The sequence below is a fragment of the Myotis lucifugus genome, unplaced genomic scaffold (assembly GCF_000147115.1).
Source record: "Myotis lucifugus unplaced genomic scaffold, Myoluc2.0 scaffold_78, whole genome shotgun sequence".
NCBI lineage: Eukaryota > Metazoa > Chordata > Mammalia > Chiroptera > Vespertilionidae > Myotis > Myotis lucifugus.
In genome coordinates this window covers 3,685,742-3,712,813 of record NW_005871126.1, presented here as the reverse complement: position 1 = coordinate 3,712,813, position 27,072 = coordinate 3,685,742, and the positions used below count along the sequence as shown (strand labels likewise).

Here is a 27,072-nt window from a genome sequence, read left to right as displayed (position 1 = left end):
TCTTATTCAGCCATGACTATGATGTAAATATATGATATATTTATATGATATAAATATAAAATATATACTCAGCCTCAAGCTATTCTTTTCATGCAGAAATTTGGATCCAGCCTTAACAAGATATTCTGATTAGTTTTCAAAAAAATCCAGATTTTTCTGTAGAATTTTTTAATTTTTAAGACAGTGTGTGAGCTAAGGAAAATACTTTGATAGGCCATGTTTAGTTATATTATGACTTCTAGTTCCTGTATGTAGACCAGTGATAGAACAAGAAAAATGTTATCAAAAGACATTTCTGACAGATGAATAATTAGCATATAGATGGAATAACTGCTTTTACAATTGTTTCCTAAAATCTGAGTTGCTGATTATGAAACAATATTACCATATAAATCAATTCTAAACCCAGATCTGTGCGTACTTGAAAGCTACTTCATGAAATAGAATGGATAATTTATTTCTATACAGTTTTAAATAAAGTCAATATTTTTTCATGTCACTAAGTTTTCTGATAGATCCAAGTGTAGTGCTAATATTAATGTGCTTCAAACTTCTATGATGTGTGTGTACATGTGTCTGGGTATGTGTGTATGTGTTGTGCTTTCTTACTACTTAGAATGTTTACCTTATGCTCACTGAAATAGCTCATTTATATTTGTTTAGATATAGTGTGTGCATATTTCTCATGAATGCTGTGCTGTCAAAGAGTTGGAAATGCAGGTTTCTGGAGGAGGAGGGAGCAAACTCCATGATTGGCTGTGAGAAATTTTGCAAAGTTCTGTAAATAGCATTGCTGGTGCTTTCTTAACCTCAGCAGATGGTGCCCATAGTTTTCAGACAATAACAAGGAATAATATGCCTTTCATAACTGATATTTCAATGGTTTGCAGGCTTAAAAGTTCAATGATGGCAATTGTCCAGTCATGTCACCAGAAAAGCTACCAAGTTCACACCAGCTCAGGCAATGACATGACTGATTCCTGGACAACAGCAATCATATGATGCCATTAAATTGGGGGCTTACCCTAATTTAAGAGAGGACAAAGTATGAAAAAAGAAAATAGAGTCTCAGAACTGATAAAATATAGTTTATTTGTTTATCAATGGAGGAGAGCAATCATTACCACTATTGCCCAGAATTTACTGCATTTCAAAATAATTTTTATTGTCCTATTCTAATTCTTTATTATAGGCAATATCAGAATAACTCCTAAGGACTCTCGTTGGGTTGGTGCCTGGTGGCTTAGTTTCCTTTTTGCTGGAATATTATCCATTATGTCTTCCATACCATTCTTTTTCCTTCCCAAAAATCTGGATAAACCACAGAAAGAAAGGAAAGTTTCAGTATCTTTGCATGTGTTCAAAACAAATGAGGAAAGGAGTCAAATGACTTTTCCAATAGACCATGAGCAAAAGGTGACTGAAAACATAACTGGTAAGTATTTCATATTTATTGTCACTTGGAATTGTTAATCCCAGTGAAAGGGAGGAATGAGTATTCAAAAATAATAGGTCATACTCAAATCATCTAGAGTTGGCTTTGTTCTGCACTAAAGTGAGCTGAATTATTATTCTAAGATCCCTACTAAGATTAGCAAATGTTTTCTGAACAATGATATACTCTCTGAAGAGAAAAGGATTAGGTTTGTGGTATTTAGCAGGGAGAAATCAACCAAAGACTAAAAATATCTATTGCTTCTAAAACGAGAGAGTATATATTCATTTCAAAATAATATTCTGTACACTATGAGGGTTAAAAGGACTGTTATATGTCATTCATTCATTCACTTATTCACAAATGGTACCAGGCACCGTACTATGCCCTGGTGATAGAATATTGCCTCTGTTTTCCAAGAATTTACAATCTAGTGGATTGTACCAAGAAGCATATAGACACTTGCAATACAATCTTTAAATACTATGGTAAAGTTAAATGTGAGAAATTATGAACCCGGCCAGTGTGGCTCAGTGGTTGAGCATCAGCCTATTAACCAGGAGGTCGTGGTTTGATTCTCAGTCAGGACATATGCCCAAGTTTCAGGCTCAATCCCCAGTAGGAGGCATGCAGGAGGTGGCCGATCAATGATTCTCTTTCATCATTGATGTTTCTCTCTCTCTCCCTCTCCATTCCTCTCTGAAATAAATAAAAATATATTCTTTAAGAAAAGAAATTATGAGTGCCTATAAATTGGGCAAGTTAACTATTGTTACATGGAGAGATGGAGTCAGGAGAAGGAAGACAGAGGTTTCCCTCTAGATAATTAGAGTAAGACTTTTTTTCTTGGTAATCATATAGCAGAAGTTTGCTAACATAAATATTTAAAAATGGAGCAGAAGCAATAGTATTAGTTAAGATTATCGAAGTCACTAGAGGGGTCCCTCAGCCCGGCCTGCGCCCTCTCACAGTCTGGGACCCCTCGGGGGATGTCTGCCTGCCGGGTTAGGCCCTATCCCTGGCTTAGGCCTGGCAGGCGGACATCCCTCTTGCAATCCGGGATCCTTCGCTCCTTACCACCCACCTGCTTGCTCCTTACCACTCGGCTCACTGTTCCTTAGCGCTGCCGTGGAGGCAGAAGAGGCTCCCACCACCTCCGCTGTGCTCGCCAGCCATGAGCCCGGCTTCTGGCTGAGCAGCACTCCCCTTGCCGGAGCGCACTGACATGCATTGAGCATCTGCCCTCTGGTGGTCAGTGTGCATCATAGCGACTGGTCATCCTGGTCGTCCTGCCATAATGGTCGCTTAGGTTTTTATTATATAGATAGTAATTATATTATTAAGTGCTAATAAATAAGAGACATTGCATGTCTTCTTCACTTTTGTTTCTTGAGCACCTAGCATATTGCCTGGTACCCAGTTAAAAACCAAATATTTGTTGAATGAATGAATAAATTAATTAACCATGTATGTAGTTGTATGGTCGAGTGACAAAAACTAACCAAATGCAAAGTGAACAAAGCGAGTTGCAAACAACATGTATATATGATCCCATCTAGGTAAAATGAACTAACTAAATAAAAATGCCTATATGGAAAGAATGGAAAGAATATATAATAAACTGTTGATAGGATTGGCAGGTTTTCTGACTTTCTGTGCTATCTATTTATATAATATTAAATGTTATATAACATATTTATAAAATTAAGGTATTAATATATATTTAACTTAATTATTGTATTTTCTTTATACTTCTGTTTTTATAGGTTTTTTCCAGTCCTTAAAAAGCATCCTTACCAATCCCTTATATGTTTTATTTTTGTTTTTGACATTGATACAATCCAGTGCCTATATTGGTATTATTACTTTTGTCTTCAAATACATAGAACAACAATATGGTCAGTCAGCATCTGAGACCAACATAGTGCTTGGTAAGACACATTGTTTCTGTTTGCTTGATAAGCAATATACTACAAAGCAATTGAGTTCTAAGTGACATTTTGTTGTGAAGGCAACTTCGTCTTTTAGTAAATATAATTTCAATTTATTCTTTTGCAATTATCAAATTTGTCCATTTTGTGATGCCATCTTTGTTCTGTATTTGAAGTGATATCTCATATTATTTTTGAATAGATAAATTCCTGAAGAAAACAATTGCACGTAAATGGAACATTTACACATGGTATCTGCATAATTGGATCTTAAAATGTAGTGCTGAAATCCACAGACAAATCCTTTTTAATGTAATCATTATATTTTCATAATTCATGAACTTTGAATCAGGATCCAGCTACTTATAAAAAATAGAACATTGATGTTTCCCAAAGAAAGGCAATTTAAACAAATCATTGATGTCTACATAATTCAAAACAAATACCATATAGCAGAGAGGGGTCTTTTACTACAATATCTATTTCCTATAACATAGTGATACTTGCTTATGAAGGAATGGCTTTCCTATATCATTCTTCACCTACACCCAGTACAGTAGTAACTTAATAAATATTTGATAAATTAAATTGAATTTATCAAGTGGCATGTGAGTAGGTCATAAATAAACAAGAAAATATTAATTATGTATGATGCTCAAATTGAACTTAAAAGTCTGAACTGTAAGAGTTAATTTTGTTCCCAGTAATGTTCCCAGCCTGAATTTTCTTTGTTAGAGTGGTCTTCATATTTAATAACTCTTGAAGGACAATGAAAGGGAAGACTTATAAGAGGGGCCAACCATGTTTAATACTGTATACAGGCCTTTTTATCACCTCAGGGTATATGTGTGTTTGAATGAATAAAGAAGAGATAGTAATTCAAGTATTCAATTCTAAAATGCTGAGCAAATTTGGTATGCGTTTTTAAGAACTGGAACTCTTGCCGAAACCGGTTTGGCTCAGTGGATAGAGCGTTGGCCTGCGGACTGAAAGGTCCCGGGTTCGATTCCGGTCAAGGGCATGTACCTGGGTTGCGAGCACATCCCCGGTAGGAGATGTGCAGGAGGCAGCTGATCGATGTTTCTCTCTCATCGATGTTTCTAACTCTCTATATCTCTCCCTTTCTCTCTGTAAAAAATCAATAAAATATATTTAAAAAAAAAAAAACTAGATTTGTGGATCTAGAAATTTAGAAAAAAAAAAAAAAGAACTGGAACTCTTCATTTTGAGGAGATGTGAAGGATTTTAGATGGTAGGATGAACGTCTCATAGGCACGAAGATGATGTTTTGTTGTTTTCCAAGGGAAAAAGCATCTCATAGAAAGTATCTGTTCAGACATAAAAATATTCTCAGTCACTGACTTTTGCTGTTGGGGAAACAAAACCCTCAGCATTGGCAGGAAAAAATCATTTTTATCTCTCCCATATGGTACACTGGTACCCTACTTCCAACCAGGCCTGCCAGTCTTATGAAATAATCTATACTAATAAAAGGGTAATATGCTAATTAGACTGGGAGACCTTCCGGGAGACCTTCCCAGACGTCCTTCCAGACAAAGCCATGGTGGCAGGGTGAGGCAGAGGCGGTTAGGGGTGATCAGGCCAGCAGGGGGGGGGGGACATTTTGGGGCGAGCAGGCCAACCGGGGTGGCCATTTTGGGGCCGACCAGCCCCGTGGGGGGGAACCATTTGGGAAAAAACCAGCCCCCCCAGGCAAGAGTGGTTTAGGGCAATTCAGGCCAGGGGAGGCCATTTTGGGGCCCCGGGGTTCCCGGATTAAAAAAAGGGAATTTCCCGCAAATTTGGACTTCCTCCTGAGGGGTTCCCAAATTGGAAGGGGTGCAGCCCGGCCTGAGGGACCCCCCCCCCCCCCCCCGTGCACGAATTTCATGCACCGGGCCACTAGTGTAATTATAATGAACTTGGTTGATATACACTGTGTTTCATATGTAAAGACATTCCAGAATAACTGTATGTATATAATTACTATTTTTTCTTTTATCTCTAGGATTCATAACCATACCAACTATTGCCACTGGAATGTTTGCAGGAGGATATATCATTAAAAGATTCAAATTTACCTTGCTTGGACTTGCCAAATATTTACTTTCTATCAACATATTGACCCTCCTACTTTACCTATTAAATTTTGCACTAATCTGTGAAAGCAAATCGGTTGCCGGCCTAACCTTAACCTATGATGGGTTTGTATATATCAATATATCAGTTGCACAATGTATAAACTCTCAATGTAAAAGACTTTAAAGAAACCAGGGTAGATGATCATTTTAACTAAACTTTCTTTTGAGAGAAATTTCTAACTTACAAATTCCTAAAAAGTACATTTTTAAGATTAAAAAAATCTTTTTTTACTCCTTGCTTTAAAAGAAGTTTATAGTAATAGTTACCATGTATGGGGTGCTTACAATGAGTGATGGACATTTTTATCCCCATTTTATAGTTAGGAAAAGCAAGGTTTAGAGGATATGCAGATAATATGGCTAGCAATGTTAAGATTCTGACGTAAATTTAGGGTTTTTTACTCCAAAATTCTTAGTCTTAACCATTATAATCTTGGATGGATCATGAGATGAATACAAATGATATTGTCTAAAAACAACTGAACCATCTACCATCTGTATCTGCAGTTAATTTTTTAAATATATTTTAAAAATTACTTTTTTAAAAATATATTTATTGATTTTTTACAGAGAGGAAGGGAGAGGGACAGAGAGTTAGAAACATCGACGAGAAAGAAACATCAATCAGCTGCCTCCTGCACACCCCCTCCTGGGGATGTGGCTGCAGCCGAGGTACATGCCCTTGACCGGAATCGAACCTGGGACCCTTCAGTCCACAGGCCGACACTCTATCCACTGAGCCAAACCGGTTAGGGCTAACAACTACTTTTATAAGAAAACATTATACTATTGAGTTCTCCATTTCTGCAAACTAATACTGCTTCTTCTGGTAATGTCTACTTTGACAGAATTGATAAGCATCCTATATGTAATTGCATATCACATCCTAGAAAACCTTTCATTTCTATTATTATTATCAAACATTGTTAAGTATTTCTACCCTAAATCAAGGGCAAGATTCCTGTGCAGATTTCTTATCATCTCCTAAATGCAGCCAACAACTTGAGCTCAGGAAGGTTCACATTCAAGCATCAAGCAAGGATCCCTGAATCACAGTTTAGTAACCATGATCCTTAGTGACCCTTGTTGTTGGCTCAAAGCTTTTACACTCTGGATCCTATGAAGCATCAATTTTAACTTGTCAAATATTCCCACATTTCCTTACCTAAGCATCACCCTATTCTTGGAGGCTTGACAACCTAGCCTTGCATTACCTCTTCACTTCCTCCTAATCCTGACTGTTGTTGATTATTTCTATACAGCATCGCCCACTCTAGTAAGTCAAGCTACAGAGTACCTACAACATTAAACTTTAACAGTAAAAGAATGGTAGTGATCATGCAGCCCAACCCTCTTATCATCTCTTTTTTTTATTAGTTGAGACTCAGATAAACTACGACTTGCCTGCAGTCCTACAATGCCTCCAGAATGGTACCACATCACATCATCAGTTCAAGGGCTCCCTGGATGCCAGGGCAGGCTTTAGCTTTTAGCCAGTTCCCTGAAAACAAGTACAGTAACTGTGCCATAATTCGAAAGAAGGCAGCTACAGTCCTCTGGGATTTTTTTCAATCAGTAAATTTTGCCGAGTGCTTTCTTAAAGGTCAAGACGATGCCCTCATGGAATGCATAGTCTAATGATAGTAAACAACAGAATCAATGTATTCAGCATTTATGAAATGCTAGCCACTGGGGTAAGTTTTAAAAGTACGAATTAGTGCAGAGGTTCTCAGAATGTGGCCTGAGGGTCTATAGGGGTCCCTGAAAACTTATTCTAGTGTCAACAAATTTTAAAGTAATTTTTAAATGATACCAAGACAATATTTGTCTTTTCCAGTCTCATGTTCTCATGAATGTATAGTGATATTTTCTAAGCCTACAAGACATGCAATGATAACACCAGTCTGATGGCTAATGATATGTGTGCTTGTGTATTCTCATGCATTAAAGTTTTCTTAGCATTGATTTCTAATAGAGTATATATCAACAGATATACCCACTTGAACAAAAAACTTTGAGAGTCCCAAAACTTTTGAGTGTGAAGAGCTACTAAGAACAAAATGTTTGAGAACTGCCAAATTAATATTTTTCAAAAAAAAAATCTCATGAGATTGATGCTATTATATATGACTTACAAATGACAAAATTGATTTTAGAAAGAATAGTTACATTGTTAACATGGCAGAATTAATGTGAACACAGGAGTTTGGATTGCAATGTCTGGACTGGGTCATTAATCATTAAATTTAACCACTTCCAGTTGTATGTCCCCAAGCAGAATTGGATATAAGATGCTTTTTAGTAAAATTAATGATAATAGAATTTTGGAATTTCAGAATCTACTTTTTTATTTCTTATGTAAATTATATTTTCATTCAAAAATAGTTTATCAATCTATTATCAAGATTTTACCAAAAGCCAAAATATAGTTTTAAAAATCTATAAGTGGAAAAGTAATTACAAAGAGTTCTGTTTTGTCATTTCAGCAATGTTTTAAGATTATATTTTAGCTCTAACCGGTTTGGCTCATTGGATAGAGCATCAGCCTGCGGACTGAAGGGCCCCAGGTTCAATTCTGGTCAAGGGCATGTACTTTGGTTAGGGGCACATCCCCAGTAGGGGGTGTGCAGGAGGCAGCTGGTCAACATATCTCTCTCATCGATGTTTCTGACTCTCTATCCCTCTCCCTTCTTCTCTGTAAAAAAAATCAATAAAACATATTTTAAAATAAATATTATATTTTATAAATATAACCATGTTTTACAGTTATAAAGGATGATGTAGTTTCATTTAAAAAATAAATGGAGTGTTTCTAGTCTTTCTCAACAGATTGTTTTTTTCTTGATTTTTAAAAAATTAATCCTTAGGGATTCTGCTTTAACCATGTTAAATTATTTTCCTATGCAATGAAAATATAACATTTAAAAGTCAAATTAGTTAAATAACATTCACAGATTTGGAGGACTTTACAATGTGCTGGGAGGAACCTTCATCTAATGCCATTACCTTGCTAAAGAGAAACTGAGTAACAGAAAAATGAAGTGACTTATTTAATGAGTAATTTCTTGATAGAGTCACAAAATCTCTTGTCTACATCTCACCTATCCTCTTTGCTTTCTTTTTGTTGTTTTACCTTATCTTTATCATAAATTATATCTGGGTAAAGATGGAGGGTGAAAAAGTGAGTAAGTCCTATAAAACTTTGCTATTTTGGCTTCATTGCTCATCAAATTTCTCTATCGAATTAAAGGACATGGCTTTCCCTTATTTCCCCTTTCTTCCTTTCTCCTCTCTCCTCTCTCCTTGCTATTCGTCTCCTCTCTCCTTCCTTTCCTTCCTTATCTTCTTTTCACTTCCCCTCTCTCCCGCTTTTCTTCCTCCTCCTCCTCCTCTTCTTCCTCCTCCTCCCCCTCCTCTTCTTCCTCCTCCCCATCCTCCTCTGTCTCCTCCTCATCCTCCTCCTACTCCTCCTCCTCCTCCTCCTCCTCCTCCTCTTCTTCTTCTTCTTCCTCTTCTTCTTCTTCTTCTTTTAAAATATATATTTTATTGATTTTTTACAGAGAGGAAGGGAGACAGATAGAAAGTTAGAAACATTGATGAGAGAGAAACATGGATCAGCTGCCTCCTGCACACCCCCTACTGGGGATGTGCCCCCAACCAAGGTACATGCCCTTGACCAGAATTGAACCTGGGACCCTTCAGTCCACAGGCCGACGCTCTATCCACTGAGCCAAACCAGTTAGGGCTTCTTCTTCTCCTCCTTCTCCTCCTCCTTCTCATTCTCATTCTTCTTCTCTGTTCTTCTTCTTCTCCTCTGTTTTTGATATATGTCTATCATATCTTTCCAGAAATAATCCAGTGTCATCTCACATAAATGTACCACTTTCGTATTGCAACTCAGACTGCAATTGTGATGAAACTGAATGGGAACCAGTCTGTGGGGACAATGGAATAACTTACATATCACCTTGTCTAGCAGGATGTAAATCTTCAAGTGGCAATAAAAAATCTATGGTGAGTATAAGGTGTGTTTTTTTTCTCTTCTCCCCCTAATCAGAATCACAGATTTGATTTACAAATTATTTGTCAGATTTCTCTCTTTTTTAACTTTACTTTGATTGTTAACACTATTACAGATGTCCCAATTTCCCTCCCTTTGCCAACCTCCACCCAGCCCCCACCCACCCTTCATCTGGCCACCACCACACTGTTGTCTGTGTCTATAGATTTTGCATATATTTTCTTTGGCTAATCACTTCAACTTCTTTCAGCCAGTTCCCCCTCCCCACTGACAACTGTCAATCTATTCGTGTGTCCATATCTCTGTTTCTATTTTGTTCATCAGTTTATTTTATTCATTAGATTCCACATATAAGTGAGATCATATGGTATTTTTCTTTCTCTGACTGGCTTATTTCACTTAGCATAATAATATCCAGGTCCACTTATGCTGTCGCAAAAGGTAAGAATTCTTTTCCTTTTTTTATAGCTATGCAGTATTCCATGGTGTAAATATACCATAGTTCTTTTGTCTATTCATTTACTGATGGGCATTTGGGATATTTCCAGATCTTGGCTATCCTATATAATAAAGAGGTAATATGCAAATTGACCATCATGCCCTCACACAAAATGGCCACCCCTGTGTGGGCACAAGATGGCTGGCAGGCAAGGGCATTTGTGGGCAATCAGGCCATCAGGGGAGGGTAGTTAGGGGCAACCAGGCTACCAAGGGAGGGCAGTTAGGGGTGACCAGGCCAGCAGGAGAGGGCAGTTGGGGGCGACTGAGCCAGCAGGGTAGGGAAGTTGGGGGCAACCAGGCCTGAAAGGGAGGGCAGTTGGGGGGGACCAGGCTGGCAGGGGAGGGCAGTTGGGGATGACCAGGCTGGCAGGAGAGGGCAGTTGGGGGTGACCAGGCCTGCAGGGGAGGACAGTTGGGGGTGACCAGGCCTGCAGGGGAGGGCAGTTGGTGGGGACCAGGCCTGCAGGGGAGGGCAGTTTGAGGTGACCAGGCTAGCAGGGGAGGGCAGGTAGGGGCAACCGGGCTGGCAGGGCAGGCAGTGGGGGGCAATCGGGCTGGCAGGAGAGCAGTTAGGTATCGATCAGGCTGGCAGGGGAGTGGTTAGGGGGTGGATCAGGCTGGCAGGCAGAAGCAGTCAGGGGTAATCAGGCAGGCCAGCAGGTGAGTGATTGGGAGCCAGCAGTCCTGGATTGTGAGAGGGATGTCTGACTGCCAAAAGGATCGGGCCTAAACTGGCAGTCAGACATCCCCCAAGGGTCCCAGATTGGAGAGTGTGCAGGCTGGGCTCAGGGACACCACCCCCCCCCCCCGCCCCAGTGCATGAATTTTGTGCACCAGGCTTCTAATTGTAAATAAAACTGCTATGACCATAGGAGTGCATATTTTTTATAGTTGGTGTTTCAGGAATCTTAGGATATATTCCCAGAAAAAGGATCACTGGGTCAAAAGGCAATTGCACTTTTAATTTTTTGATAAACCTCCATACTGTTTCCCATGATAGCTTCACCAGTCTGCATTCCCACCAACAGTGCACTAGGGTTCCCTTTCTCCACATCCTCACCAGCACTTTTCATTTGTTGATTTACTGATGATAGCCATTCTGACAGGCATGAACTGATATCTTATTATGGTTTTTATTTGCATCTCTCTGGTGATTAGTGATGGTGTCTTTTTTTCCTCTATATCTATGTTCCTCTCTATTTCTTCTTAAAATAGCCTCTTTAACATTTATTCCAATACTTGTTTGGTGGTAATAAACTCCTTTAGCTTTTTTTTGTCTGGGAAGCTCTTTTTTTCCCCTTTAATTTTAAATGATACCTTTCTGGATCAAGCAGTCTTAGTTGCAGATCTTTGCAATACTTCACTTTGAATACTTCATGCCAGTCTCTCTGAGTGTTCCTGTTGAGAAATCAGCTGACAGCCTCATGATAACTCACTTTTAAGTAAATAACTATCTCTCTCTCTTGCTACCTTTGAGATTCTCTCTTTATCTTTAATCTTTGCCATTTTAATTATGATGTGTCTTGGTGTGTGTCTCTTTGGGTTCATTTGATTGGAATTCTCTGTGCTTCCTGAATCTGTGTGACTTTTCCCTTCACCAGGTTAGGGAAGTTTTCTGCCATTACTTCTTCAAACAGGTTCTCTACCCCATGCACTCTCCTCTTCTTCTTCTGGTACCCCTATTATGTGGATGTTGTTACACTTGATGTAGTCCCAGAGGTCTTTTAGACTTTCTTCATTTCTTTTAATTCCCTTTTCTTTTTGTTGCTCTGCTTGGGTGCTTACTGTTATCTTATCCTCTGATTCATGGATTCAATCCTCTGCTTCATCTAACCTGCTGTTGATTCCTTCTAATGTTTTCTTAATTTCAGATATAGTATTCTTCATTTCTGACTGGTTCATTTTTATGATTTCTGTGTTCTTTTTAATGCTTAATCTCTTTGCTTAAGTTCTCACTGAGATTATTCATTCTTCCCCTAAGATCTTTGAGCATCCTTATAACCACTATTTTAAACTCTACATCTGGTATTTTGGTTGCTTCCATTTCATCCATTTTATTTAATTCCTTTTCTGGGTATTTCTCTTATACTTTTGTTGAGGGAATTTTTCTTTGTCTCCCCATTTTTTCTCTGTGTATTAGGTATATTTGCTGTGATTCCTAAACTTGTTATGATGGCTTTATGATGGAGGTATCTTGTTGGGCTCAGTGGCACAATCTTCCAAATCCACCCAAGCTCTGTGCTCCAGAAATGTTTTGTGGGTTATGTGCACATCCTGTTGTAGTTGAGTCTTGAATGTTGAAAGCTGTTTGCCCTTTTATGTGTGGAGTTGACCCTTCAGGCTGGGTGACTATAATGGTAAACTTCATTCACCGTGTATGAGATGCTATGTAGGGACTACCCCCTCCCCCCACTCCATGAGATGGAGTTGTTCCCAGCAGGAATCCCACTCTGGGTGTGTCACCTGGGTAGCTAGTTGGGTCAGTCCCTGGTGTGGTGTGAAGCCCACCACTGGTTGTGTTGGTTCTGAGTCTACTTCAGTGAATTTCAGGTACAGGTCACTGTCAACATTGTATGTAACCAACCTTGGGCTGCCTATCTGTCGCTACCATGCTGTTCACATTTGTGTCTGTGTCTGCTGGACCTGAGTGTGCATGGGAGGGGCAAATCTGTGTAAAAGTGTTGGCTTACTTCAGGTTAGAACTGGGGGCGGGGGGCAGATCTGTAAAAAGACTGAGGCTCCCTGAGGTCCGCCTCCACCTGTTGGCTATGCTGCCTCCCCTGAGGTTGCTTCATCTTCCTCCAGAGCTCTCCAAAGAAAGACTGTAGTGTGAGCCGAGGCTAGCCTTGATCCACAGCCTCTTCTCCTGGTTGTAAGCTCAGTAGGGTGGGGCAACTGGGATCAGGAGGATAGAGCTAGTGAGTCCCCTACCTGGGGATCATGCAGGCAGGCACTCAATGAGAGGAAAGTGGCCCCTACTTCAAAGCCAAACCCCTCAGTCTCTGCCACAGTCTCCAAATCTAGTTCCCTCTAGGAGGGGTCCCTGCAGGTTCAGGTTTGGTACAGTCAGCCATCCCCGCTGCAGGAGAGACTCAGCCACCCTGGGCTCAGGGGGATAGATCAAATGTCTCTCTTGGGGATAATGCCAGCCCAGCCCACAAGGGGTGGGGTGAGGGAGGGGAGCTAAGCACTTGGTCCCAGGCCCAGACAATAGCCTCACACTTTGAATATTTCTGCTCTGAGCCACTCTTTCTTCTCCCCCCACCCCACACCCCAGCCCCCCGCCGCTCTGCAGAACTACACCCAGTGGAGGTACCCAGGACTTGGCAGGGCTAATCCAAACAGCCTCCCATTGTGGATGGTGCCCACTAGCTTGTAGGAGGGAAGTGAGACTTCTTCCTCTTCCTGGGATAGTGCTAGCTGAACTCACAAGTGATTAGATTTGTAGCCACACAGCCCAGTACTCACCATTCTGGCTCCTGAAGAGAAGCAAAATTAAATCTCAAAAATCATTTGTTCCTAAGTTTTCTAAGTTTTCTCCTTCTATGTTCTATTAGGGTATTCTGTTGGATTTAATAAGATCATCTATTCCAGCAGTTCTCAACCTGTGGGTCGCGACCCCTTTGGCGGTCGAATGACCCTTTCACAGGGCTCGCCTAAGACCATCCTGCATGTCAGATAGTTACATTACGATTCATAACAGTAGCAACATTACAGTTATGAAGTAGCAACGAAAATAATTTTATGGTTGGGTCACAACATGAGGAACTGTATTTAAAGGGCCAGAAGGTTGAGAACCACTGATATAATCTCATTATGCTCTTGAATGTAGTGTTTACTGCCAAGGTAGAATTCCATCACCCCTGACTGGCCGCTTTTCCCCTGGACTCTGCCTTATTCCAATGAAGGACTCTGCCTACTTCCAGGTTTTGACCCCTTCCAAACTACTATATTTTCTGAATTCCTTGGGAAATCCCTCCTCAAGAAATGTCCTTGATACTTAGTAGAAATTGTTAAAGAGAGTAATTAGGTGTGTTATACATAGCAAACGTGAGTAGAAGAGAGATAGTAAGAGAATTTATATTAACGAGAAAATTACATACAGAGTTTCAGACATTAATTTCTTCTATTCTTTCCTAATTTTTAAATCAGAAATAAATTAAATGTTAATAGTGATTTACCTTTTTTTTTTCTCAAGGGAACCCAGGAAACTATTTTGCCTTTCAACCATTACACAACTGTATTTTTAGACTATTTTATTCAAAATCTGCAATTATTTTAGCTTGAATAAATGAGACTTCCTTAACTATAATGGGCTGTATTTATAGACCAATCATATTGTGCAGATATATTCTGTAATATTTCAAAAACTGTTTTTTAGGTGTTTCATAACTGTAGTTGTGTAGAAGCAACTGGTTTCCAGAACAAAAATAACTCAGTGATTTTGGGTGCATGCCCAAGAGATTATCAGTGTGTAAAAAAATTTTATATGTATATAGCAGTGCAAATCCTGAATTCGTTTACCTCTTCATTGGGAACGGTCTCAACTATCATGCTGGTTTTTAAGTGAGTATAATTTTTAAAAAATATTTTTATGTATATTAGACTATAAACACACCTAATAATGTACATATTTTTCCATAATATATTTGGAACCCAAATCCATACTTTGTTACACATTAATGTTCTAAGAATGCATTTTCTTAGGATTATTGTGATACTTCAATGTCATCATTAATCATAATTTAGCTCTGATTCTTACATTATAAAAATATAGATGCTATACTTGCTCCTCTTGCTAAAAATATTAAAACACAGACTAATTAATAATTGCTTCAATCCTTAAAAAATTCCTGTTGTGATTCTAAATGAACTTTTAATTTTGAAACACCTATATCCTAATGAACCTGTCAGAATGAATTACCTATTGATTTTATTTGAAGAAAACATTTAGGAGCCATACTGTATAATATAAGGTCTATAATATTCCAAAGCTTTTAATCCACTCTTAGAATGGTTTTTGACCTAGTCTCTCAAATACCTTCCCAGACAAAAGAAATATAAATGAACAGAATTCATTTCTTTCTTCACTCATTAAACAAATATTTAGAACTGTGCTTGATAAATATAATACACCATGGTGAATAAAACAGATAAAATACCTATTCCCATACAGTTTAGAGTCTGACAGGGAAGACTGACATAAGATAAATAAGCTTAAAAATAAACACATAATTACAAATTATCATTAATACTCATAAAGGAAAAGAGTTCTATTGAGAGAATTAAAAAGAAAATCTAATTTAGGATTGAGGTGAGGAGCTATAAGGAAGAAGACTCAAAGAGCACTTTTCCAAAAAATGACATTTAATCTAAAGGTCCAGAGAATAAGTTAAAGTTAGCCAAATGAAGAACTTCACGGGTCTAGGTGCCAATGCTCAAGGCAGGAAAGAACTGGTGTGTTTGAGGAATTCAAAGAAGCCTGTTGGTTGAAACATAGTTAATAAGAGAGAAATGGCACAAGATAAAACTGCAGGGTTAGGAAGGTATCAGATAAGACAAGCCCTAACAGTGAAAATAATTTTTCAATCACCTAAAATTGAAAACATAAAAGACTTGAATGTAGGTCTTAAGAACATCCTATCTAATAAAAGAGTAATATGCAAATTAACCATCACTCCGTGACAAAGATGGCAGCGCCCACAGCGGCTGGGCAGGATACTGGCAGCGTCACCGTGGCAATGTGAGCCCAGCAGGCAAGGGGGGCCGCAGGCAGCACCCAGCAGGGCCTGCTGGGCGGTGGCGGCAGCGACTGGGGAGCAGTCAATCAGGCCCCACAGGCAGCAACAAGCAGGGCCTGATGGGCCGTCGCCGTGGCGACCCGCAAGCAGGCAATCGGGCCCCTCAGGCAGCACCCAGCAGGGCCTGCTGGGCGGTGGCAGCAGCAACCCACAGGCAGCACCCAGCAGGGCCTGCTTGCCCATACCCGTGGTATGGAGCAGGAAGGCCCTGCAGAGAGCAGAGAACCGCGGGGAGTGGGCCCAAGCCATCAGTAGCACATCCTCTGAGGGCTCCCAAATTGGAGAGGGTGCAGGTCGGGCTGAGGGACCTCCCCACCCACCTTCCCCCCAACCCCTGTGCACGAATTTCGTGCACCGGACCTCTAGTATATGTATAAAGATGGTGACCTTGGTAAGCATCTAGTTATACTTATAAGACCAAAGTAGTTGACTACAAGTAACTGTCAGCCAACAGCATGACATGGAAGGGGAAAAACAAACAAACAAACGTATTGACTTTGTAAAAATGAATATAGACCTATAAACTGAGTCTAAAATTGTTTAAATTCTACTCTAACCCTGAGTATTGTGAAATTTTTATACTAATTTATTTCACAGATACTACTCCACCTTAATATAAATGTTGTCTACTCAAAAGGAGAAGTCTTCCATATTTGCCAAATTGCAGATTTTAACTTACAGAAAATCATCTCATATTAGTTTGCATCTCAACCAGTCTTAGCTTCTGAGTTTAAAATCTCTCATGAAGAAAACTGGGGTTTGAGAGATCTTTGTTCCATCATTGATGGCATTTATATTTTATCATATTGAGAAAGTGGTTAAGATTAACATTACCATATGTCAAAAACAGGCATTGATCTCTCACCAACCTTTGATTTTATCAAAAGAAAACTTTTGGGAAGCAGACTCTAAAATAAAAATATACATTAGAATTAGACACTAAAGTACAGATATTTTTGACCCCCGACCCCGTGGTTGTATTATGTAGTTCCTGAATCATATTAGTCAACTTTTCTGTTAACAGCAATGACAGAAATAAGATGGTAGAAAGAGTTGTGCTGTGACCTAGACCTAAAGTGTGTGCTCATGGCCTGTCAGCTAAATAAACCACACAGACTCAATTTCTTCCTAGACATAATAATGTCTGTTCTGACCACTATCTTATAGGATTTCATAAGGAGCCAATGTGAAAATATTTGTTAAATTGTCCTGAAATCATAATGCATTAAATAAATAAGGTAAAAATAATTATTATTATCATTCAGATATTTTCCTTTTAAAACAACTTAAAACATAATTTAAATAAAGTCAGTTATTTACTTAAGGGTTTTTATTCAACCATGAAGAACAATGACACAGAAATGTTTCAATATTGAACTCAGCTTGGCATTTTAAAGATGTTTAATGAAGTTTTTGCCTTTATTTTATTTCAGAAATGTTCAACCTGAACTGAAATCACTTGCAGTGGGTTTCCATACACTCACTATACGAGCACTAGGTATGATAAATAGGTTATAAATTCAAGATAGAAATTTTTACATCAAAGCTCAAAGACTGAATATAATTAATCTCAAATTTTAAGAAAGTTAAAAAAGTATGAATAAATTTTATTTCCATTTTGGTGATAAATGACAAATAATTTACAACAGAGGAAAACTGGGTGAAATAAAAGAGAATTTGTTAATTCTAGTTCAAGTCCACCTTTAACTAGAATAAGGAATCATATTTGTTTTACACTTTTTCCAGCACAAAAATAGATGGTCTGTAAAGTTTGTTTTGTTTTGTTTTACTTTCAGACTTAAGAATATTTCTTCCCATAAGCAAAGTAGAGGGCCTTCCTTTTACAATGAGGGGGTTAGTACTCCAAACAGCTCAGGAGGGGCCTGGGAATGCAGTCAGACTGAGACTACAAAACAACAGAAGTGGACTTAACGCTACCTCACTTCCCACTGCCTAGTTCTCTAGGCTGGGGCAGCTAGCTTTTATCAGAAGTTTAAAATGCAAGAGGGAATGAGAACTAAAAGAAATGAGCATGTTAGAATAAGGGAGTGTTTTGAATGAAAGCTAGGGAAATTTCAGGGTTTGTTGTTTCCTCTCTCCAGATCCAATGGAGAGGCCTTCCTCCATAATCTAGAGCACAGAAGCTAGCAGATGAACATAGAATTTGGGGAGCCAGACATGCTGAAATGAGACTGAGGATAAAGGAAGTTCCTCTATGACATAAAATAGAATAAAAAAGGAATTTTGTCATCCTAGTTTGTGGGCATCCTATTTTGATATGTCCAAAATATGACACAATGGAACCTATTGCTTCTATGGAAAAAATGCCTACTGACTACCAATTCAAAAACAATTGGGGAGGAAGTCTTGGTGTTGGCACTTACCTTTTAATTTTTTAAAAAATGGAGTTGAAAATCTCCTGCTTTGGCAGCAGTTAAGCTGAGAGCTTTTTCATTTCCCTGTGAAGCTATGTCTATTTCCACTCTTCCAGCTCTCTTTGCCAAAAAAAAAAGGGGGAGAGTGCCCTAGCCGGCTTGGCTCAGTGGATAGAGCTTTGGCCTGTGGACTAAAGGGTCCCAGGTTCGATTCCAGTCAAGGGCACATGCCCGGGTTGTGGAGGGAGGCTGGAGCAAGGCAGCAGATCAATGATTCTCTCTCATCATTGATGTTTCTCTCTCTCTCTCCCTCTCCCGTCCTCTCTGAAATCAATAAAAAATATTAAAGTTTTTTAAGAAGGGGGAGATATGAACCAATATAACATTCATATTTTACAAACAACATTCTTCTTTTAACCAATCAGGCTTAAATCAATTGGCACTATAAGAAGAACAGAGTATACAGGCATATAGTGTTCCTATGTGTGGTGGTAAGGGTGAGAGTTGATAAAAGAAAGATGTCTGTGCTATTATATATGGTTTTTGAATTATTTTTTAATTTTTATTAAATTTCTTGTGGTGACATTGGTTAAAAAGATTATATGTTTCAAGGATACATTTTTATGATATATGATCTCTATATTGCATTGTGTGTCCACTACCCAAAGTCAAATCATTCTGTCACCGTATATTTGACCCCTTTTATCCTTTGAGATTCCCAATAATCTTGATTCTTGAGTAGAGTTAGGCTAAAACAGTGGAAGAGTCCTGCAAAGTTTTTAACTTTTTACTTAATCCCAAATGTATCAATGTGGATTACACCATTACATTTGAAATGTGTTCCTTGGATTGACTTTTCATCTCATGTTGCAGGAGGAATTCTAGCTCCTATATATTTTGGGGCTCTGATTGATAGATCATGTATGAAGTGGTCCATCAGTAGCTCTGGGAAGCAAGGTTCTTGTAGGATCTATAATTCCTCACTTTATGGGTAAGTTGTCATTAATGTGTTTTATTAATTTTTTTTTCTTTGATTAACTTAAAGAATTTAAAGAACGATATATTATTGACAGTATAATAATAGTATTAATTATAGCCATCATTTAATGAGCTATATCCAGTGTTGTATCAGCAATCTGATATCTAATATTAATACTCATAAAAACTGTAGAATATGATTATTTTTCTCCTTTTCTTTAAATATGAAGAAACTAAAATTTAAAGAGAATGAATAATGCTCAAATATCACACAGCTAGTGACAAAAAGATCTTGGATTTCTACCCAAATATCTTTTGTTTCCAAACATTCCCCTCATACAGCAGCTATATTTAATGGTCTCTGACTTCTCTTTGAAGATACAAAATAATCATCTGGGGCTCTAAATTATAGGCCAATGGGAAACAAAGAGGAAAGAATCATTTCTATACTATTCTATTCATAAGGAAACAACTAGGTAGACAGCTAGAAAAATCGTGGAAATAATATGTTAACTGTAAATAAAAATTAATTGCAGATTAATCAAACATTAAAATTTGAAAATACAATTATTCAAAGAAATTATGATAGAAATTCTTTTAATTATCTAAGAAGCAGGAATGTGTTTCTAAGTGAGACCCAAATCCTCAAAACCATAGTAGAAAAAAATGATAAAATATTTTTAAAACACTGTATCACAAAACTTATCTTAAGCAAAGTTCAAAGACAAAAGTTAAACTGGAAAAAGAATTTGTAACTCACAACATAGACACAAGGAAAAATGTCCTAAACATATAAAGAGCTTTTTAAAAATTGAGAATAAACAATGCCATATGCTGGAAATGATGTGGAACAACAGGAACTCTTATTGCTGGTGAAAAGGCAAAATGGTACCGCCAGTTTAAAAAGTCTCTGACAGTTTCTTACAAAGCTAAACTTAGGTTTATTGTATAATCAAGTAATTGTGCTCCTAATCATTTACTCAAATGAGCTGGAAACATATATCCACATAAAAGCCTACACTTTTATATTTATAGCAGCTTTATTCATAATTGCCAAAATATGGAAGCAAACATCATGTCCCTCAGTAGGTAAGTAGGTAAACAAACTGTGGTACATTTATACAACAGAATTTTATTCAATAATTTAAAAAATGAGCTATCACGCTAAAAACAAAACAAAAAAAGACAAGGCAGTAACCTAAATGCACATTGCTAAGTGAAAGAAGGCAGTCTGAAAAAGCTACATACTTTATGATTCAAACTACATAATCTTTCCCAAAATTTGCACCATTTCAGCCAGCTAGAAATAGCTATCCCTCTTTATAATTCTATGCACTTTGGAGCTCACTCACAGGACTTATCACTTTTTCTTTGGTCAATTGTGTTCATGCCTAAAATACTACATTGCAAAGTAATTGCATAAAGATGGCTTAATGTGCAACTTTTTAAAACAGCAGTGTGCTCACCAATGAATAGTCAACAAAAAGTTAAATTGTTACCTAGTGATTTTTTGGATTTATTATTTTGAGGTAACCATATAATTGCTCATTGATTTTATCTAGCATAGACAAAGAATATCAACAATTGCTAATTCAAAAATAAAAAAATATATTTTTATATTAATCCTAAATTTAAACACAACTTACTCAAATTTTCTCAATAACAATCACATAATAAGAAACTCATATTAATTTTTCTTGGTGGCAGTAAAAGTTTTGAAAAGCTTAACATTAGTGTATTACTACTTGACATACCCAAGCATGAAGAAATATTTTTGTAGATTTTAAGATATTTCTTTCGTCATATCTGGTACACCACAAGATCCTACAGCAATTTGAATGAACTTAAGTTTAAACAGGTCAAAATTATATGATTAATGCCATTCATCTTCAATCAAAACTAATAATTGTAGAAAAAAATTTTTTTCATAAAACTTGTCAACATTTAGTTAACACTGCCTTGAGGCCAGTGAGTGCTTCCTAACCTACTAGGTCAGTGGTCATCAATCTTTCCTGCTCATTATAATCACCTGAGACGCTTTTAAAATATACTAATTTCTGTGTCACACCTTCAGAGATATTTTATTTAATTTGTCAAAGAATGTGGCCTAGACGTGGGCGTTTTGAAATCTCTTCAGGTGGTTTTAATGTGCAGCCACAGTTGAGAATCCCAGGAATAGACCGTGTGTGCTACATCATTTCATGTGGTTTTGTTAAATACTTCCAGGAGGCCACACTGCAGGGCATTTTGGACTGCGTTTAGCCTATAAACTAAACAGTGGCTCCTGGTTCAATCGACATGGATTCAATTTTATTATCTCAGTCCATTCATTTCCTTTATAATCTATTACATTCCACATAAACTAATCTGTCTTTGAGAAAGTTAAAGCATTCCAAATATACCTCACTTTAATTTTTTTACTTATTAAATGGACATTGGTCAACATGAACATATTGGTTTCATGTGTGGCTTTCTGTGTTACACGATCTGTATATTGCACCATGTGCCCACCACCCAAGCCAAATCTTCTCCTGTCACCTCATATTAGAACCCCCTTTTTTCCCCACCCCTCCCCTCTGGCAACCACTACTCTGCTGTTTGTGTTCATAACTTAAAGTTTTATATTCCACATATGAGCAAAATCATATGGTTCTTAGCTTTTTCTGTCTGATTTATTTCACTAACATAATGTTCTCAAGGTCCATCTATGTTGTTGCAAATGGCGCTATTTCATCCTTTCTTATGGCTGAGTAGTATTCCATGTGTATACTAGTATGTACCACATCTTCTTTATCCAGTCCTCACTTTATAGAAAGCACTGGGTAGATCATTAATCAGCCCTAGATTCTGTGGCTAAATATTTCATTTAAAATAATAAAAACTTCCTTGTACTCCAATAAAAAGAATAACTAGAATTGCTGCCTTAATATTTTCATGTATAATTTCAAACATCATTTGTTTGTTTTCTGCCGTTAAGGTCTTCTGAATACTGGAGAGAAGCTGTGTGTAAAGTGTTTCACACAGTTTAAAATAAAAATTGACTTTTTTTCTCTTTTCACAGAAAGACCTTCCTGGGCTTGATTGAGAGCTTAAAATTCACAACAGTTATTTTGTTTATTGTATTTATTTATGCTATGAAAAAAGTATATCAAGGAAAAGATACCAAGGCATCAGAAAATAGAAGAAAATCTGTGAATGAAGCAAACGTAGAATTCTTAAATAATGATGGTGGTGCTGTACCTTCTGCCTGAGCTGACTGTGAAACATATGTGTAAGGGTTGAAAAAAAAAGTCTTCTCTTGCTGGGTTTCCAACCAACATTGTATTAATTCAATAGGATGTTATTTTTGTGTATTTTCTGGTCCTTTTACTAACTATTCCCATACTCTTTACATATGATGGGGCAATGAATTACCTATGAATTTACAATAATGAAACAAACTATAAATGAAAATGAATGTGAGTACTCATTGTTATATGACTGCATTTGTGGTTAAGATTAGAATATATGATCCATACAAATTTGAAGTGAGAGTAGTATGTAATAGAAGAAAAAGTATTTGTGTAACTCAATAAAGCAAGTGACTAGAAAATAGGTGGAAGTAAAAAAAAAATGAGGAGAGACATTCATAGCCTAAATAAGAAGAAGCCTTAAACCTTTTTAAAAAAAACAAAGCAGTTACTCAAGCCCAAAGTCTAGTATAATGGAGGATTTATGCCATCATGCCATCTGTCATGTATGTATTAAGTCATATCTTTCACAGACCTTAATTGAAGTTGTCTAGCAACCCCTAATGCATTTTCTTCCAACCTCCCATTAAAATACTGATGAAGAAATAAACAAAAATTTGTAAGCTATGGTTTTCAGACAACACAATACAGAATGTGTTGTTTCTTTTGAACTCACAGAAATGAAGAAAAACTGATGTTAACTTGAAAAAGCAAAGCCCATTTAACAGCTGTGTCTTCATTTCATCTGTCTGCTCTCTGAAAAAAGTGGAGTCTGTACCAGATACTTTTAAAAATTAAATATATTTTTATTGATTTTAGAGAGAGAAGAGAATGGAAAGATAGAAACATCGATGAGAGAGAAATATCATTGATTGGCTCCCTCTTGCACACCCCCTGGAAATCGAGCTTGCAACCCAGGCATGTGCCCTGACCTGGAATTGAACCAGTGACCTCTTGGTTCATGGGTTGATGCTCAACCACTGAGCCACACCAGCCAGGCTGCACCAGAAAATCAATTGCATAGTTTTGTGTGTGTCTTTATTTGTTTGTTTTTGGTGCACAAACAGACTTCTTTCACATCCCTACAAATAGGACAAGAAGTAGAGTGAAAGAGAACAAATATTTAAATATTGGATTTGCTAGTGACATCAGCATTATTATAGTGCATGCTAGAAATTATAGTGTTTATGCCAATAGGTTAAAAGAAATATTTTTTGCTACCAGAATCACCTGTGAAACTTAAAAAAAATAGCCTTATCTTATACTCACCTTAGAGATTCTGATTCAAAGCATTTTTGTGATACAGCCTGGACTTCTTTAAAAACAAAACACAACAAAAACTCCATATAGAGTTCTTGATAACTGAAAACCAAACTGCAGGATAGGAGGAGATATTCCTGAGTATAACAAAGCCACACAACTTGCTAGAATCTGGGAATTGGCCTATAAGTTATATAGAGGCCCGGTGCATGAAATTTATGCACAGGGGTGGGGGTCCCTCAGCCCGGCCTGCATCCTCTCCAATCCAGGACCCCTTGGGGGATGTCCAACTGCCTCTCGCAATCTGGGACCGCTGGCTCCTAACCACTCTCCTGCTTGCCTACCTAATCGCCCCTAACCCCTCTGCCTGCCTGCCTGATCACCCCTAACCACCTCTGTCTGCCTGCCTGATCTCCCCTAACTGCTCCCCTACCAGCCTGATCATCCCTAACTGCTCCCCTGATGGCCTAATTGCCCCTAATTACCTCTGCCTCGCCTCACACCTGGGACCCAGGATTCCCTCCTCCAGCTGGTCACAGGCACCCAGGACCCAGAATTCCCTCCCTCTGGCCAGCCACAGGCACCCAGGACCCAAGCCAGATTTGCCCAGGCTGGCCGCAGCTGCAGGGAACCATGGACGGGCAGCTTTGCCTGGGCTGAAGCCTCAGGCGCCTGGGATCATGGGGCAGGTGGCTTGTCCCTCTCCTAGGCCACATCTGCAGGTGCTGTTGCCCAGGACCATGGGGCAGGTGGCTTGTCCCTCTCCCAGGCTGCAGGCATAGCCGCTAGTGCCCAGGACCGTGGGGACCATGGGATGTGTGGATTGTCCCTCTCCTGGGCCGCAGGTGCAGGTGCAGCCGCTGGTGTTGGGACCATGGCGCGGGTGGCTTGTCCCTCTCCTGGGCTGCAGGCACAGACCCAGCCACTGGCGCCCAGGACCACAGGGCAGACAGCTTGTCCTTTTCCCAGGCTGCAGGTGCAGACACAACCACTGGCACCTGGGACCACAGGGCGTGTGGCTTGTCCCTCTCCCAGGCCACAGCCTGGATGGTCCCCATTCCTCTCTCCTAAGTGTTAAGTGTCTGAGCCATTACCATGTGGTGGCATGAGGGTGTGACAACTATTTGCATACTATCTCTTTATTATATAGGATATCAACCTTTTTTCAGGCTGTAAGAACTGAGGAAAGATTCATTAATCACACAGGCAGAAATTTCAAAAACCACCCCATTACTAGATTACTAAGTAACAAGTCTGAAGAGATATTTCCCTATAAAAATAAAGAAAGTATGGCCTTATATTTGCAAGATGGCTTCTTGCTGAGACTCGATACCCCACAGTTCAGGAAGGAAGAAGTAAAAGGACAAAATATATTCTTAGAAATATATATATATATATATATATATATATATATATATATATAGTTTTTATTGATTTCAGAGAGGAAGGAAGAGAGATAGAAACATCAATGATATGAGAGAACCATTGATCGGCTGCCTCCTGCATGCCCCACACTGGGAATCCAGCCCGCAACTCAGGTATGTGCCCTGGCCGGGATCGAACCATAACCTCCTGGTTCCTAGGTCTATGCTCAGTCACTGAGCCATGCTGGCTGGGCTAGAAAGCTTTCTTTTTATGTTAGGAAGAAATCCCTTCCCAATTAAGCAAGCCTCTGCCAATATCTCATTGATCAAAACTGTAATCACTATAATATAGCCAGCAGCATAAAAGATACTCTTACATTTGCTTCTGCTATTCTATCAATCAGGACTTGGTGTTTTTCTTTCTCTTCACCAATCCTGAGTTATCATTTCCCACCAAGACCTGAATGAGATGCTTAGGAAAAAACTCTGATTACTTACTGGCTCATCATATACCTATAGTGTTTAAAGTTATCATGTACTATTATTTGTTCTGTGTTTTCTGTGTATATTTATTCACCCTAATAAAAATGACACCAACTTGAATTCTACAGCCTACAGCTTAGTTACCACCTACCTCACACATACACACCAACATACATATCCTATAGAACCAAGTCCAGAATTGAGAAAACAATTGTTTAATAAACACCGTTGGAGACCGTCAACAACTCTCATAATTAGAGGACTCTATTTCATCCCTTTCTGTAAAATACACTATCTTATTTCTTATTATTTTGCTGATGTGTTATTACTAATGAAATATCATTTAAAATCATGTTTTATATAGACAGGAAAAAATAAGAATACAAAAAAAATTAAAATGAAAAATAAATGTGCCGTTCTTTGCTTTTCATGATAATCATATCACAGAAGCAACCCCTAATTTTCCTGCTATTATACTTTTTTTTAATTACAGTTTACATATAATACTATTTGGTATTAGTTTTAGATGTACAGCATAGTGGTTAGGCAATCATATACTTTACAAAGTGTTCTCTCTGATATTTCCAATACCCAACTGGCATCATATATAATAACTAGAGGCCCATTGCACGAAGAGATTCCCTTCCCATTGCACGAAGAGATTCCCTTTCCTCCAGCACCCGGGACCCAGGCCTTCTCTCCGGCCGGAGCCTTCAGTCTTCGCTCCGGCCGGAGCCTTCAGTCTTCGCTCCGCCGCTCTGTGCCTGCGTATGCAAATTAACCACCATCTTTGTTGAGTTAATTTGCATACTCTCCTGATTGGCTGGTGAGCATAGCAGAGGGACGTCAATTTACATGTTTATCTATTATTAGGTAAGATTACAATATTATTTACTATATTTCCTACGCTATACTTTACACCCCCATGACTATTTTGTGACTACTAATCTGTACTTCTCAATCTTTTCACCTTTTTTACTTAATCCGCAAAACCTCCTCACCTATGGTAATCAACAGTTCGTTCTCTGTATCTATAAGTCTGTTTCAATTTTATTTTTTCATTTATTTTGTTCTTTAGATTTCACATATAAGTGAAATCATATGGTATTTACCTTTCTCTGTCTGTCTTATTTCACTTAGCATAATACCCTCTAGTTTCATCCATGCCATTGCAAATGGTAAGATTTTGTTGTTGTTTTTCATGGCGAAATAATATTCTATTGTGTAAATGTACCACAACTTTTTTTATCTACTTGTCTATTGATGGCACTTGGGTTGCTTACATCTTCACTATTGTAAATAAGGTTGTAATGAACATGCAGGTGCATATATTCTTTTGAATTAGTGTTTTGGGTTTCTTTGGATATATTCCCAGAAACAGAATCGCTGTGTCATAAGGCAGTTCCATTTTTAGTTTTTTGAGGAATGTTCCATACTGTTTTCCATAGTGGCTGCACCAATCTGCATTCCCACCAAGAGTGCACAAGGGTTCCCTTTTGCCACATCTTCACAGCACTTGTTGTTTATTGATTTATTGATGATAGCCATTCTG

General features: G+C 38.2%; 2 protein-coding genes across 2 annotated transcripts in view; one reads left to right on the top strand and one right to left on the bottom strand.

The window, feature by feature from the left end:
* The window catches only part of LOC102441621 (solute carrier organic anion transporter family member 1B3), a 38,983-nt gene extending 16,309 nt beyond the window's left edge, over window positions 1-22,674 (top strand). Inside the window, exons 7-14 of the mRNA XM_023755536.1 lie at window positions 1,193-1,435; window positions 3,202-3,366; window positions 5,375-5,570; window positions 9,356-9,521; window positions 14,411-14,595; window positions 17,264-17,328; window positions 19,079-19,196; window positions 22,245-22,674. Coding sequence (XP_023611304.1) covers window positions 1,193-1,435; window positions 3,202-3,366; window positions 5,375-5,570; window positions 9,356-9,521; window positions 14,411-14,595; window positions 17,264-17,328; window positions 19,079-19,196; window positions 22,245-22,434 — 1,328 coding nt within the window. The 3' untranslated portion in view covers window positions 22,435-22,674. The remainder of the gene's footprint in view (window positions 1-1,192; window positions 1,436-3,201; window positions 3,367-5,374; window positions 5,571-9,355; window positions 9,522-14,410; window positions 14,596-17,263; window positions 17,329-19,078; window positions 19,197-22,244) is intronic.
* Window positions 4,564-27,072, bottom strand: part of SLCO1A2 (solute carrier organic anion transporter family member 1A2) — a 77,563-nt gene continuing 55,054 nt past the window's right edge. The window contains exon 16 of the mRNA XM_023755534.1: window positions 4,564-4,694. Coding sequence (XP_023611302.1) covers window positions 4,682-4,694 — 13 coding nt within the window. The 3' untranslated portion in view covers window positions 4,564-4,681. The remainder of the gene's footprint in view (window positions 4,695-27,072) is intronic.